Below are 14715 nucleotides of genomic sequence, written 5' to 3' on the forward strand. Positions count from 1 at the left end.
ATGCCCCAAAATAATACTACCTCATAAAGGATTGTGGCCGCTAGCTTTCATCTAATTGCAGCTGAGATTCGCCACAAGCCACAACGTAATTATACGTAAACCCCGCTGCCTTTAACACGATTTAGTTTTGCGCAATATATTTTTCAAGTTCATCCCGGATGATTTTATTATCTTTAGTTAAAAAATCGATAGAGCAAGGAGATGTTAATCTGTGTTATATTTAGAACAGCGAGTAATGTTGATTTACTTGAAAAGATTTTTAAAGTTTTCAAGGTTACGCCTATACTTTTAGCGAAATAAAAAATTAAATTTTAAATATGATATATGTTTCATATTGTCGTTTGTCACGTTTGGGAAACATCAATTTATTCATATCAGGAGCACTTTTTTCACTCATTAAATGTATTTTGTAGTCTATAATTGATAATAATTTTGTGCTTAATAGACCTATTTGAGATTCGTGCATTCAACACATTTCGTGTCGGTGTGTGTTTGTATCCAACAGTAAGTTGAAATATTTTATGGATTTCCTTTAAAAAAAAAAGTTAATAAATACGGAAGTTTCCTCGAAAATTACAAATAACAAATACACTTGTATACAATTTTTATATCGAATTCAGTAGTTCTGCCAGATTTGATTTTATCCTGTTATTTAGTTCTAAAAATGATTTTTTTTTAAAAAGTTAAAGCTTTTTTGCACGATCTGCAAATTATTTCCACTAATAATATTGAACCAAAATTATATAAAATCGAAAATTTGACCCTATTTAAACAAGAAATATTTTAAAAACTAATTTTAAAATGTAAGTTTAAATATATTAATTTTTCGAGATAATCTGCTTAAGCAGATTTAAAGATTGGTTTGTCCTAGTATTAGTAGTCGACAATCGGTAAGCATTTGAATACCTCAACTATCAATTTTTTTGATGTTCTAATAAGGATACTAACGGTGAAGTGTATACATTTATAAATTAGGTTTAATCGGTAGATTTTTTTAAATGGAGGGTTTTTGACACGATTTCGTGTCAAAAATGCTATTTCCCCCTCAATTTTATTGATTTCTCAATTTTTTTCTCTCGATTCCACCCCATTTGTTCATACCGTTATATCTCGCTTTTAATTAGAATGAATTAATACCATCTTCCAATTCGCAAAGGTGACAAGCAGCATCGATGATGAGAGGAGAGCAGGTTCGTTGATCTCGTAGGTCAGTGACCCCTCAAGGTCAGCTGTTAGTTGAGTTGAGGTAACAGGAGCCGCTGGAGAAGTATGACTGGGAGGTCGGCGGTTCCGGTCCAACTGCAGAGGAGTCGAAGCTCCCCCCCATACACACACACACACACATATATATATATATATATATATATATATATATATGTATCTTAGCTAGGCCCTCGACCCCAAGAAACCCAGGACATGGACTTTGAGAGGTCTAAGAACTTGTATCTTGGAATTAGTGTGTTATTTTTGTTAACAAAGAAAAATGTAACTGTTGCAGTTTTAAAATTAAATTTTAAAAAACCGTAATGCACCATGCTGAGTTTAAATATGGTGGTTGATGATATAACCTTGAACTTTTTTTTTGCGAAAATACGTTTTATTACTTATTAAAACAGAACACTGTTATTGAATTAAGGAGTATAAAGCAAAGTAATTAACGAGTTTAATATTATGTTCGTTATTCCTCCTGATGTTAAAAAAGTCGGTTCCTTTGTAGTCTGACAAACTTAAAATATTTTTTTCTTTTTTTTTGTGTATGTATTTCATTGTCTTTAAATCCGATAAATCTAACAAGAGTGGTTTAAACATTGTTTTTTATTTTATTTTTTTAAAGAGGCGGTCTAAATAGCTGCGTATTGATATCACTACTCTATAGGTCGTATTTGAGGATACCAACCTGAATAGATTAAAATTTAATAAATGACACCTTAATCCATTCACTGTTATTTATTAGTTGAATCGTCAACCAATTAACATTTAAGAAACGTTTTTGTTTGAAAATCATAAACAAAGATGGAATCGTGTTTATTGAAAATAAATAACCCAATCCGCTGAAACTTGTTAAACAAATATAACGCATTTCTGTATAATTATACAAAGTGAAGCGATAAACGCGGTTGTAGAGGGCCTATGAAATTACAAAACTAAAGTGGATTCAACAATTGCATCAGTCGAAAAATTATTTAAAGAGATTAAACCTTTAAACGAGCTACACAAAAAATCAAAAGATGAAAACGGGTGTAAAAAAAGATTGCTGGTTTTGAGCGAGAGGAGTATTCCATGTGCTACCGTCCTCAGATTACACATCCTACCCAATTATTTAAAATAATTAACTTTAGTATTTATTTCGATTAAACTATTTTCTATTTCGAAATCGTGCTGCATACGTTATTACTATACCTTAATTCACCGATATTATACAATTGAGAGGTGTGTTTAAGTTACCGTTGTGTACGAGAGTTATTTTTTTTTTACGTTAACATATTTCAGTCAGAATATGGTTGATTTGATTTTGATTTTTTATTCAAATTTGAAATAAAATTTCTACTAATAGGGTTTCGTTGTTGCCAAGCATTATTTTAAATCTTATCTTGCCCGATAATGTATTTATGCATAAAACGTGCTTAAAAATGCCTGGTTTTTTGTTGTTTATTTTTTGTCAATATTAAGTATATTACTTACTGAAATTTAATTTATGCTGTATTAGTTTTATTAATAGACCATTGTTTTAATTAAATTTAAGTATTAATTATTTTATTTTGTTTGATGTATATTCATTTTTGAATTTACAGATTGTTCGTAAAATGGTAAATTAATCTCCGAAATTAGTTTACATAGAATACGGATTTATTTTTGGCGGGGGTGTTGGCATCCACTGGGAGGTCCTACTTTGGGGCGGGCAGGGAACTTCTGTCTTCTTCCATTTTCTTCTCGGTCTTCTCCAGGTGGTGGTCGACGATGAATTGAAAATTCACACTCGTACACTGTCTTTTATTGGTGTATATGAAATTTTAATAGAAGTACGAGAAAGTCATGTGGTGTCCACATCAGATTTTTTTTTAAGTGCTTTAAACAAAGTTCTTTCGTTTTGCTTATTTTTTCAACTCGCATCACTTAGAAAATGTTAATTTTTGTTTTTAAATTTCATCTTTTATTCTCTTTTGTTCCCCTTCCTGTTCCAATTGACCTGGTTCATTTCTTAGCGGGGTTTGGGTTTTTTTTTACCTTTCATTTAATCTGTCTTCCCTTTTAAAATAATTTATTGTAACTATAAAAATTAGATTTTAAAAATTCCACCGTTTAATATTTGGTAATATGATTTATTAATAAGTAACAGAATTAATTAAAAATTATAATTTGAATTGATAATTGATTTATACAATTTTATTACCAGTAATTATCATTACGAGCAGATATTTGTAGCACTGACGAAAGAAGGTTAAACTCAATTATTTTAATAAAATTAACAGCCTGTGCAAGTATATATATTTCATTGAAGCTTAAAAAAGTGGAATTGAATAAATAAAATTAAACGTAAAAAAAAAATTAAGCAGCTTTATTTTTAATACTTTTACCTAATAATAACATTATAATTGTTTTTTTAAAATATTTATGTCATACATACCTCTTCTTTTTTTAATAACAAATTATTTTAATGAGATTTTTTCCGGTGTTCGTTAACATGTAGGGTTGAGACTAGCTTGATTCTTTTTAATAATCCTTTTAGCTCATCGGATAATTTAATTTTTATTGATTCTTTTGTTTTGTTTTGTTATAAACCACTTAGTACACATTTAAAATGAAGATTATCTTTTAAAAATTGAAAGAGACCGGGTTAAAATTATTTCCTTTAAATATAATGCTATTAGGAATTTAAAAAAAATATCTTAACATTCATTAAATTATATCTTAAAATAAGCCTTATTATTTACATTCGTATTACGGTTGAATACTTCGTGTACGGTTACGTTTGAATACCTGCGACTTATTCGAAATTCCTGTTTCGGTATGTATTTTAACGTTTATTTCTGAAAATTGTTTTTGTTAAAATTAATGCTTTTCAAGCGACATTCCAAAAGTTGGTTGGAGAATTGTGTTAAGTGTGTGTAAGTTACACGTATAAATTTGATTTACAACCCCCTTCCACCCGGGTATATCTTTTGAAAAGTTCAGTCGGTAATATGGATGTTCCTCACTCTTTCTGATAAAAATTTTAAATTCGCTGTGCTTGATATTTAATTCAACGTAAGGTGGTTGTTTCGCTCAAATGAAGACAAAATATTACAATTTGTTTTATTTTTTTTTTTGAAAAAAGTTTTAAGTATTTTCAGGCTAACGGATGATTTTAATACGTGAGTCCTTTAAATTTTATTTATATATGTGTACATTAAAAATATAAAATAAAAATCCTATTGTTATCCTCTGCTGCCGATAGCAGTAGTAGAAAAGGAAATGCAAAGAAAACAGAACTGTTTTTTGAATTTTTCTTTTTTTTCTGTAATTTCTGAAATTACGAAGAAATTGTAAAAGAATATAGCTTTAAAATGTAATGAAAGAAAAATGTGGATGCTGAAACCGGGACTTGAACATAATTTCGATTTAAAATTTTTTTTTTCCCGTTTGGACCATCTATGGATCGAATTATAAAAAAAATAAATAAAAAGATAAAAAAGTAAAAAAACTCCATTTTATTTACTTTTGTTAGTACGCTTCCATTTAATTTCATTTCTCTCTTTTTGGGAAAAATTTTCTCCCTTGATTTATTGAATTTATTGATTTTTTTTATTTATGAAAGTATTTCGGTCGAAATGTTTTCTCTTCTTTATATTTAATTCCTTTGTCTTTCAAAATCAATTATTTTTAGTTTTAATTTAGAAAGGTAAAGATCCTTTTTATTAATGTGGCTGTCCTCTGTTCTTTTAAAAAGCATATCTTGCTTTTCTTATGCAGTCCCTTACTTTTTCAAATTTCTGATAAATTTCTTTATTTGATCTTAAGATATTTTGATTGTTTTTACGATTAGGTTCTAAAATCTTTTTTAATCGTATGGTTTTTGTTTGGTTATAGAATTTTTTTAGTTTTGAATCGGTTTTAGCGGTACTGTAGTTCCCGCTTAGAATTATTAACTTTTGTAGTTGTCAATTTTTTAACTGCGAAACCTGGAATCGTAATGATGCGTGTTGTGTTATTGATGTGAAGCGGTCGGTGGTGTGAAGCCATTTCAACTCGGCTCAAAGGGTTCAAGGCCTAGTGGGTGGGCCGGGTTTTACGAATCGTATACCTTGTACCGCAGAGAGAGATAGATCGAGAGGAAATGAGAGAGCCCGCTGATCTCGGGATGGGTTTGTACGGAATAGGTCTATTTGGGGTGGGGGGGAGGTTCGGATGTGTTTTGGAGGTCGGATCGCATAGGCTTACGGGCTTAGGGATGGGTTTTTGAGGGGGGAATTTGAGGAGCGGCTTTGCCCGTTGCGGCTGCGGCGAGTCGATAGCCCTGGGGTGAATGACCTCAGTTCACCAGTCGGTGCCTCTACGCCGCGGCAAAACTGTACCCCCGCCCCTTTCCGGCGTTACTCTCCCTCATGGCTTGTGTGCTTATAACTGTGGAAAGTAACGCGGTCGATAAATTTACAATACACCACAACCCTTAAAGACTGAATGCACTGTCTCACCGTTTTATCACCTCTTATTCAAGATCTTTAAGTTTTGCTTCGATGCGTGCCCATTTATGTACATACAAGTAGGCGAAGGTGGAAGTGAGTAAGCGAGAAAGATGCGAATTTCATATTAACTTCTAAACAGATTACTTATATATTGAAGCGTATATAATTTTATTAGTATTTATTATATATTAAAAAAATTAACATTTTTTTGGCGTTTCACTCCTTTTATTATCCTCGATTCAACTTAACTGTACTTGAACACAAATTATCTAAAAGTAACATAAAAATGGAATTTTGCCATCATCAGCTATGATACATTAAAATAATTTTTCATGATTTAACTCTACCCGGCTGAAATAAGCTGTCAACTTTAATAATAAAAATTCAGTGTGACTTTTTATTATTAATTTAATTTTTTTTATTGCCTTTTCTTTATTTTCTAAATATTAAAATTATACATTTAACTGTTGTCGGTCATTGTTTTATGAAGATTTTCCAAAATAGATTGTGAATATAGATGATTTACTGAAAAGTTGGTAACTCAACAACATCATTACATTGTTTATGTTAACTATATTTGTATTCATTATCATTTTAACTGATTTGTGTTAAATTAAAATTTAACAGAAAGTGTAATTTGTAATCTATTTTAAATTTTCTTTTCCTTTAATCAAATTATGTGAAACATAATTACTTTTTTAATCTCCATTTTTCCTTCACGGTTTTAAATAAAAATAGTACTGCATATTTCATTTATTTGATTTTTTCAAGTATAAAAAACTTACTGTTGCTGAGTTAAGTTGGTCATTCTTATGTATGATATTGAATTGTAGTTATTAAAAAATGCTGGTATCTGAAAGTCGACTGGTTTTTTTTTTAATGTATTAATAACAATAGAATGGAGGAACTACATCTAACATTGTTTAACTTAATTTACAAGAAATAATTAAACATTAGCCTATTGGAATTTTATCATTACGTAACACACCTTTTTTTCCAGAATGATATTTCCTAACGCTTTCTAGATTGTACACTTAGTGGTTGTAAGTGATGCAGTTAAGGATCGGCAATTTTTATATAATTTTGGTTATCTTATGTATATGATATTTTTGTTTATTACGGTAAAGAGGTAAATTGCAGTCTCTTTTTTTTAATTATATTTTGTTATCTTGTTATTACAATGAAACATGATAAATTTGAGGCCATATAAAAGTTATCCTTATTATTGCCAGCTTTCATTTTGTTTACTCGGTTCATTACATAAATGTGTTTATAATTTTTTATATCAATTTTAAATTATTGACTGGTTGATTATCTGGTGAATTAGCAAATTTGTTTTTTGGCCTTTCCTACATAAAATGAAAATACTTGAAGGACGTTAAATCAAAATTGTTTATTATGCCTATTAATTAATAATACTGATGTACAATAACAATATATCGTGTGATATGCACTTAATGATTTGTGTTATCAGTGATATACCCTGTCCTTGTCTCGCATCTATCGGTTTTAGACCTTGACCAACCCAGCACACCTGTGCTCTTTACATTATTTAATCTCGCTCTCTGTCTTTGTCTCTGTTTCATGTTTTCTCTTCTCAGCTCCTTCCATGTATTACCAACTGTATAATTTTATAACTATATAATTACTGGTGTAGTGCAATCAATTTTTTTGTGTTTGAAAATCATTATTTTAAATTAGTTATATACTAATAGATGAGATTAATTTGCTTAATTAATTTTAGCGTATGGATTTCAAGTGGTAGTTTTCATATTTGGAAACTACCACTGTTCCACTATTTGGAAACTTCAAGCGAGTGTTAATTTAATCAATCAATAATTTAAAAAATGCATTAATACATTAATATGAAGGTTTAAAACCTTTATAAACTACTTATGTACTCAAAAAATTGCTAATCGGCTTGAAGCATTGGTGTTTAGTTATGGAATAATTTATAGGAATAATTCCCAGTTTATGTCTTGTTAAATAAATAAACTTGAGGATATTAACTAAAGAAAAATAACTTTTTTAAATCCACTCTTCGTAAGTTGAATAGTGTTATAAAATTTGTCAAAAAAAAAAAAAAAAAAAAAAAAAATTTCCACTGATTCATATACAGATACTCAGTCGGTGAGCAATTAAAAGTTTATGACCACTGCTATTGCCATTGATTGTTATTAATTTAACTAAATTTTATTATTTCCTGAATCTATTCATCATTATCAAATGTTACCTCTTCATTTATAATACTATGATTATCTGTATTATTTTTTATTAAAGAGTTTGTTTTTTTTTCTATTTGCATAATTAGATTTTTGTTTTCCAAATTTATATCCTTGTACATGTTTTTGAAATTGCTTTTTAAATTGTCCTGTTAGCTATAACTGTATAAAATTTATCACAGTTATCAGAATTACATATTATTTTATATGTACCTGCTTTGTTTTAAATGTTATTTGTGCAAATTTATTATTGTTAAAAATTGTATTTGCCCACCAGGCTGGTCTAGTGGTTACCTCATCAAAAAGTTCTGAGATTCAAATACTAGCAAAAGTTAGTTGCTTTTATAAGCAAACTAACTTTTGGATTTGAATACTAGACATTGGTTTACTGGTTTATTGGTTTATTTCTATTGGTTGGGGTTATAGCCGGCCTGAGTCTGCACAAGATACAGACTCAGTCATAACAGATCATCCTCATTTCATTTGGTCATGGATTGGGGTTGATTATTGCTCATTAGTTGAACAGATTGCAGTATACACACTAGGAAAATAAAAATAATTGTTGCATTTAATTTTTTATTTGTTCTTGTTATACTATTTTATAGGATAAAAGTTGTTTTTTTAATTATATTGTATGTACTTTTATTACATGTTATGGGTATGTAGTGTGTGGGTAATTTTTTAATTTACTGATTTTTCATTTGTATAAGATTTTAATAAAATTGTTGATCTTTTTTTTATTATAGCAATTATTAATAGCGATATATTTATTAAATTAAATTCATCTTTATTGTTTAAATATTTTAAAGCTTAGTGTTAAGTTCATCTTTATTTGTCTTAGTATTTAAATGTTTTAAAGTATTTTAATGTTTAGTGAATCATAACCCTGTATAAGTTGAAATTGTTTGGTAATATGGAAGTAAGGATTTATTATTTATAATTGTTACGGGTAGTATGGGTTTTCTTGAGATTCGAACTGTAATTTTTTTTTTTATATACTTATGTTTAGAAAATTAGTGTTGTTTTATAATTCTAGTGTACATGTAATGTTTCTAGGGAACCCATTTATATAATTTTTTCAGAATTAAACTAAATTCATCATATTTATAATTGATGTATTTGCTGTAGATTACCAAAACATAATCCACGTATTGTAACCGTAGTTTATTTTATGTGTATGTATAATTTTGTTATTAAATCCTCCAAATTTTGAATAAATATTTCAACCATTATGTTACTTAACAATGGAATTATAGTGAGAGCTTTTTCTTTTATTTAGTAATTATATTAAAAAACGATTATTGTAAAAGAGTAATTATTTGTTTAATAAGCGATTTATTTTATTATTACATAATTCAGTAGTACAGTAATAGAATAATCCAATAATAAAATAGTTCTTGTTAAATATATTCATGAGTTTGTGTCATCATTATCTTCTTTGATGAGCTTTAATACTTTTTTCTTTTCATGTACGTATTTGGATATCATTTATTAATAACCAGATTTGTACACTGCTAGGAAGGAGGGCTCATGCGGTCCCATTTGCACTGCAGTCTCATGCAATTCTATTTGCACTTTAGTCTCATTTTTTAGAAATAACAGTGAATTTCATATATGTGAAACTAAAAAAAAATAACTGAAAATAAGTATTCTTACATAAGTATTTCTACCTGTTTCCATATCTTTTATTCTTTCTTCCTTGAATAAGGTCATGGGAGTCGGGTCATCTGCTGTGATTCAATATTAATCGCTATTCTGACACTTCTGGTAAACAGTAGAGTGAGTTTGGAGAACTGTGTACCAGTGGAATTATTCAACGGCTATGTGTTTTAATTGGAGATTGAACAAAAAGTCAAAGGTAGTGCCTGAAGTGATTACCGGGTAAAGTTGGATTCCTAATCGTTCAAAAATGCTTGTTATTGTTACCTTCTAAATGTACATATTTTTTTGTTCCTACACATTCTTAAATGGGTGAGATATAGCTAAACGTGTGAAAAGATCTTCTAATTACTTTGTCGTAAAGAAAATACAAATATTTGGTTGATAAATGGAAATATTAAGGATAGTAACAAAATGAATATCTGTTATGCTAGAATCTATATGCATCAATATTAACTGTACCAGTTATATTTTATAATTTACGGCTATTTTATACCATCCATTTCCACTATTCAGGGCTATTTTTATTGCGTTCTAATTAATTACACATTCATTAGCTTGGTGATCCTAAAATGGAGTAATCTCTGGTTACACTAACAAGAATTGCAAATGTCTTCGGATGCCAAATGAAGAAATCTGTACTAAGCATAGAGATTTGCTGAATATCATCTGAATCAATCTTAAAAATTTTTTTTAGTTATATCATTATTTATAATCTAGGTAGTATAAATCTGCTTATTTTATACTTAATTTTCTTGTTAAATTTTAAAAATTGTCACATGTATATTTTGAACCGAACTTTATTTTTAAAAATATTTTTTATTATTCTGTTACAGGTTAAAGTTGTAAAGTTCAGCTACATGTGGACAATCAATAATTTTAGTTTTTGTCGTGAAGAAATGGGTGAAGTATTAAAATCATCGACATTCTCAGCTGGTGCCAATGATAAATTGAAATGGTAATTCTTTTATTGATATAATATTTTTATTGCTGCTAAAAAGTAGGTAGATTACCTACTTTAACCACTTTGTTACTTAAATGAATTAACCTTAAATGATATTTAATAAAATAATTCATGAATTAACATTATGAATATGTTTTACAAAGTGTGTATTTTTGATGTCTTGGTGCCAAGTATTGTCATAACAGTTAGGTTTGTTTTATTTAGGAATAAGCAGTGATTAATTCTATATACTAGAATTTTTAATTATGCTAAAAAATGTTAAGTGACCTTATCTTCTGATTGTAGAAAAGGAATTAAATTCAAAGTAAATACCATGGTTTTATTGTACCCATTTTTTAAAAATAATTTTTAGTTGGGCATCAAGCTGGTGCAGAGGGTTAGTGTATGAGTATGACCATACTGTACAAAAAGTTGATAGTTTAACACAGGCTAGACCAGTCAAATTTTAATGCTCTCGACTCTTTGACACTCGTGACTGCAATTCTGTTTTAGATTTTAATTAATAATATTTACTTTATTTGAATAAATTTCATAATATTGAATTTTTTTTGTTTTCAGTCATTTGACTGGTTTGATGCAGCTCTCCAAGATTCCCTATCTAATGCTGTCTTTTCATTTTGGTATACATCCTAAATCCTACATCCCTAACAATTTGTACCACCCATCTGATTTGAATATTGAATTAGTTTTTAAACTTTTTTAATTAGTTGTTATTATTTTATAGTGAAATTATTTGTAAGACATCCATTGTATTTGTGTTGTTTTGTCATAATATTTAATTTTTTTGTGTAAATTACAAGTTTTCATATTGGATTAGGTCAGATATATATGGGTTTTATTATTAGTCACTTCATCATTTCTGTGAACTTTTTTTTGCAATCCATTTAAGAAATTTCATGTATGAAGTGTAATACTTAATCTGTTATAAAAAAAAAGGTTATGGAATTAACTGTGTTAGTTCTACATTTCTACTTATGGAGTACTTTTGAGTAATTAAATAATTTTATCTGGAATAGTTGCTTATTAATTCTATTTCATAATTTAGTCTGGTTTCATGTTTAAAAAAAAATATGAAAAATTGATAAAAAGCAGGCATGATGTATCAATTGTAATGTTGTCTCATTATTAAAGCATTTCGCTATAGTCTAATAAATTAGTACATAGGCAGAAATCTCCAACATCCTAGAATAGCTATGTAAAAATTATTGCTCTTATACAGTATCCAGGTATTTACTTAGGATTAGTGGAAGTAGATGGAGCTGGAGTATTTTTAGAAGATTTACATTGAGTAAGAGGGAAATTTGTATTTGTGAACTAAGATTAGTTTACAATAAGAGGCTTTTTATATTAGTTACTAATATGTATTTTTTTTCTCTTTTGGATTGTTATGGCAAGTTTAAAATTGAAGAAAGTGAGGTATCAGAAAATTTGTAACATTTTTGTTTTAAAAGTGTATTCATGTTTCTTTACATTGAACCTTTGAAAGTAATCCTCAACCAAATAAAATATACATTTGGTAATGTTTTTAATCTTAAATACATTTTTAGAATCATTTTTGGATACAGCCTTCATTTCATTCAGTAATTTTTGTTTAATGTTTCTGAAAAATTTGGAGAACATCTTTTCCTGTCATTTTTTTCTTTAGTAGGTCAAGAAAAGTAACATCTTTTCACCTCATGAAAAAATTCATAGAATGCAATTCTAAAATAATCACAGAAAGCAGCAAGAAATTCAAATTTGATGAAACTTGAAGTAACCTACCTAGTGGTGATTCAGTGATCATATTTGTTAATTTTGTCAACTTTTTTCTTGATTGGTGTGTTAGGTCTTACAAAATCTATCATCATAACCTTCTTCAGCTGATTTATGACTGTAGATTATTTCAGACTGCTTGTTCCTGGAACGCTGTGCCCATCAATACCTTTAACAATAAATTTACCACATTAACAAACTTAATCTGATTTTTTATATAAAATTGTCTTACTAACACTGATATTCCATTATTAAGTATTAAAAAATCACATGGAATATAAATTATACTTGTATGTCAAATTTAAACTACAAATCCATAATGGATAGAAAAAGGTTTTCAATCAGATTTTCTGGCACATGAAATCAAAATTAAAGAAGGTTTTTAATAAAATTTTATAGTTACTTTTAATTGGGTGTAAAATCCCAATTACTTGTGAACTTGGACTAGTAGAATTCACTTAACAACATTACTTTGAAACGGTCAGTTTAAGACTGGGAAAGATCAACTGTGAACAATATTTGGGCTTACAGCCTCTGGCAAGACAATATATACAAAAAACCAAATAAATATTTGTATATGTAATTTTGTTTTGTTTATATATAGCTTAATTATTTTTTTCCTTGATTTCAGGTGTTTACGGGTTAATCCTAAAGGTTTGGATGAAGAGAGTAAAGACTACCTATCTCTATATTTACTTCTTGTATCTTGTAACAAATCAGAAGTTAGAGCAAAATTCAAGTTCTCAATATTAAATGCCAAACGTGAAGAAACCAAAGCAATGGGTCAGTTTATTATCTGTTTGTTAAAATTTGCTTTAAACATTTTGTGTTATAGGATGAATCAAAGAAACATCAATGGGCTGACACCATTGATTAGCATCACTAATCCCAGTAAAAAACAAGTGGTAAATAATGTGCATTTACTATGAAAACCTTATTTGCAAATGATGACTGATCAGGCTGCTTGTAGAACTCTGGAGTTCAGCTTTATTATTATTAAAGCTGGGTTTGCAGCTTTGAAGAAACTTGTTCGGCACAAATCTGAACTAGCTGTTTAAATTAGACCTGTTAATTTCTTGTGAATGAATAATACAAGATGTACATTGAAATCTCCAGACTTTATGAACAACGTAAACTTTTATAAAAGAGTTTTTATTGATGACGATTGCATCGTTTTATGTATTGTGGAGCAAGATCTCTATACTCATAACATAGCTGCTGTTTGTGAATCAAGAACCCTCTGTAACTCACAAATTTAGATATTTGCTTTTCTTGGTGAAATTTATTTGTAGTAGAAGAAAATGCAAACAGAAAAGTGTGTACCGTATTAAACTTTCAAATAGGATGAAATTAGAACAAATATGTATTAAAAGAAATGTTAAAATTACAAACTATTTTAATTACAATTTCAATCAAAATTTTGCTAGAAGCTTTGAAAAATTTCAGTAAAGGTTCCAAGAGTACACACACACTAGAGAGATGATCATCATCAGGATGTAATTTTCAAGATATAATGGGATATAGTTTTATCACTGAATTTTACAGTGCGTTTGATTTGCCTGTATAATAATAATTATTCCGTTTTTTCTGTAATTTAAAAAGTTCTTCATGCTAGTCAACAATTTTCATACAAAGGAAAGGAAGATTTAATGTAAATGTATATGATTTAAATCAATAAGATATAAAATGTTAAAATTATAAGTTAGTTAATGGGTTAAGTTAGTTAACATTTTTGGTTTTTTAACCAAAAATGTGTTGTTCTGACCAGAAAAAAATTTGCACCGTTACCCCAAAGGGGTGGTAGTTTACTGACAACCTTGCTCTCTTTGTGACAGCGAGGTATGAAGAGGGGATAGCTGTTGTTGCCAATGCTGCAATCGAAATGGTGAGGCACTGGATATTGGGGAAGTGCCTTCATTTGTCTCGTCAGAAAACAAAGATGGTGGTTATGGCTGGAATTGATCCAATTCAGCTCCATGGGGAAGATTGCCCTGTTCATTCACTGAATGCAGTCAATTACCACTGTATATGGATTGACCATAGGCATTCTTTCACTGTTCATGTAAGAGAAATGTGCAAGAAGGCCGAACTCACAATAGGAAATCTTAGCAGACTTCTTGGTAACATGATGGGACCGCACACTTTTAAGTGAAGACTGTATGGTGTCCCAGTGTGGTATTGTGCACTTGAGTCAGAGTGCAATAGATGCTTGTTGGAGGGAATGAAGAGAAGAATTGCTATGAGTGACATATTCATATAACTCTGTATCAACTGAGGCAATACTGGTAATTGCAGGAGTTCTACCTATTCAACAGCTCGCCAGACTGCATATTAAAATGTATGAAGGAGGAGTCAGGAATACAGTGTATGACAAGATGTTGATAGAATGGCAGGCACATTGGGTTGTGTCGGATAAAAGACGCTGGACACATCGTTTAATCTGTGACATTAAGCA

The 14715-nt window shown here is 29.1% G+C and overlaps 1 protein-coding gene across 3 annotated transcripts in view; it reads left to right on the plus strand.

The window, feature by feature from the left end:
- Positions 1–14715, plus strand: part of rdx (BTB/POZ and MATH domain-containing protein rdx) — a 524123-nt gene that overhangs the window by 492897 nt on the left and 16511 nt on the right. For all 3 annotated transcript variants that reach the window (XM_075374842.1, XM_075374840.1, XM_075374841.1), the window contains 2 exons: positions 10381–10502; positions 12892–13043. In XM_075374842.1, coding sequence (XP_075230957.1) covers positions 10381–10502; positions 12892–13043 — 274 coding nt within the window. The remainder of the gene's footprint in view (positions 1–10380; positions 10503–12891; positions 13044–14715) is intronic.

This window comes from Lycorma delicatula, chromosome 9 (assembly GCF_047948215.1).
Source record: "Lycorma delicatula isolate Av1 chromosome 9, ASM4794821v1, whole genome shotgun sequence".
Classification (NCBI taxonomy): Eukaryota; Metazoa; Arthropoda; class Insecta; order Hemiptera; family Fulgoridae; genus Lycorma; species Lycorma delicatula.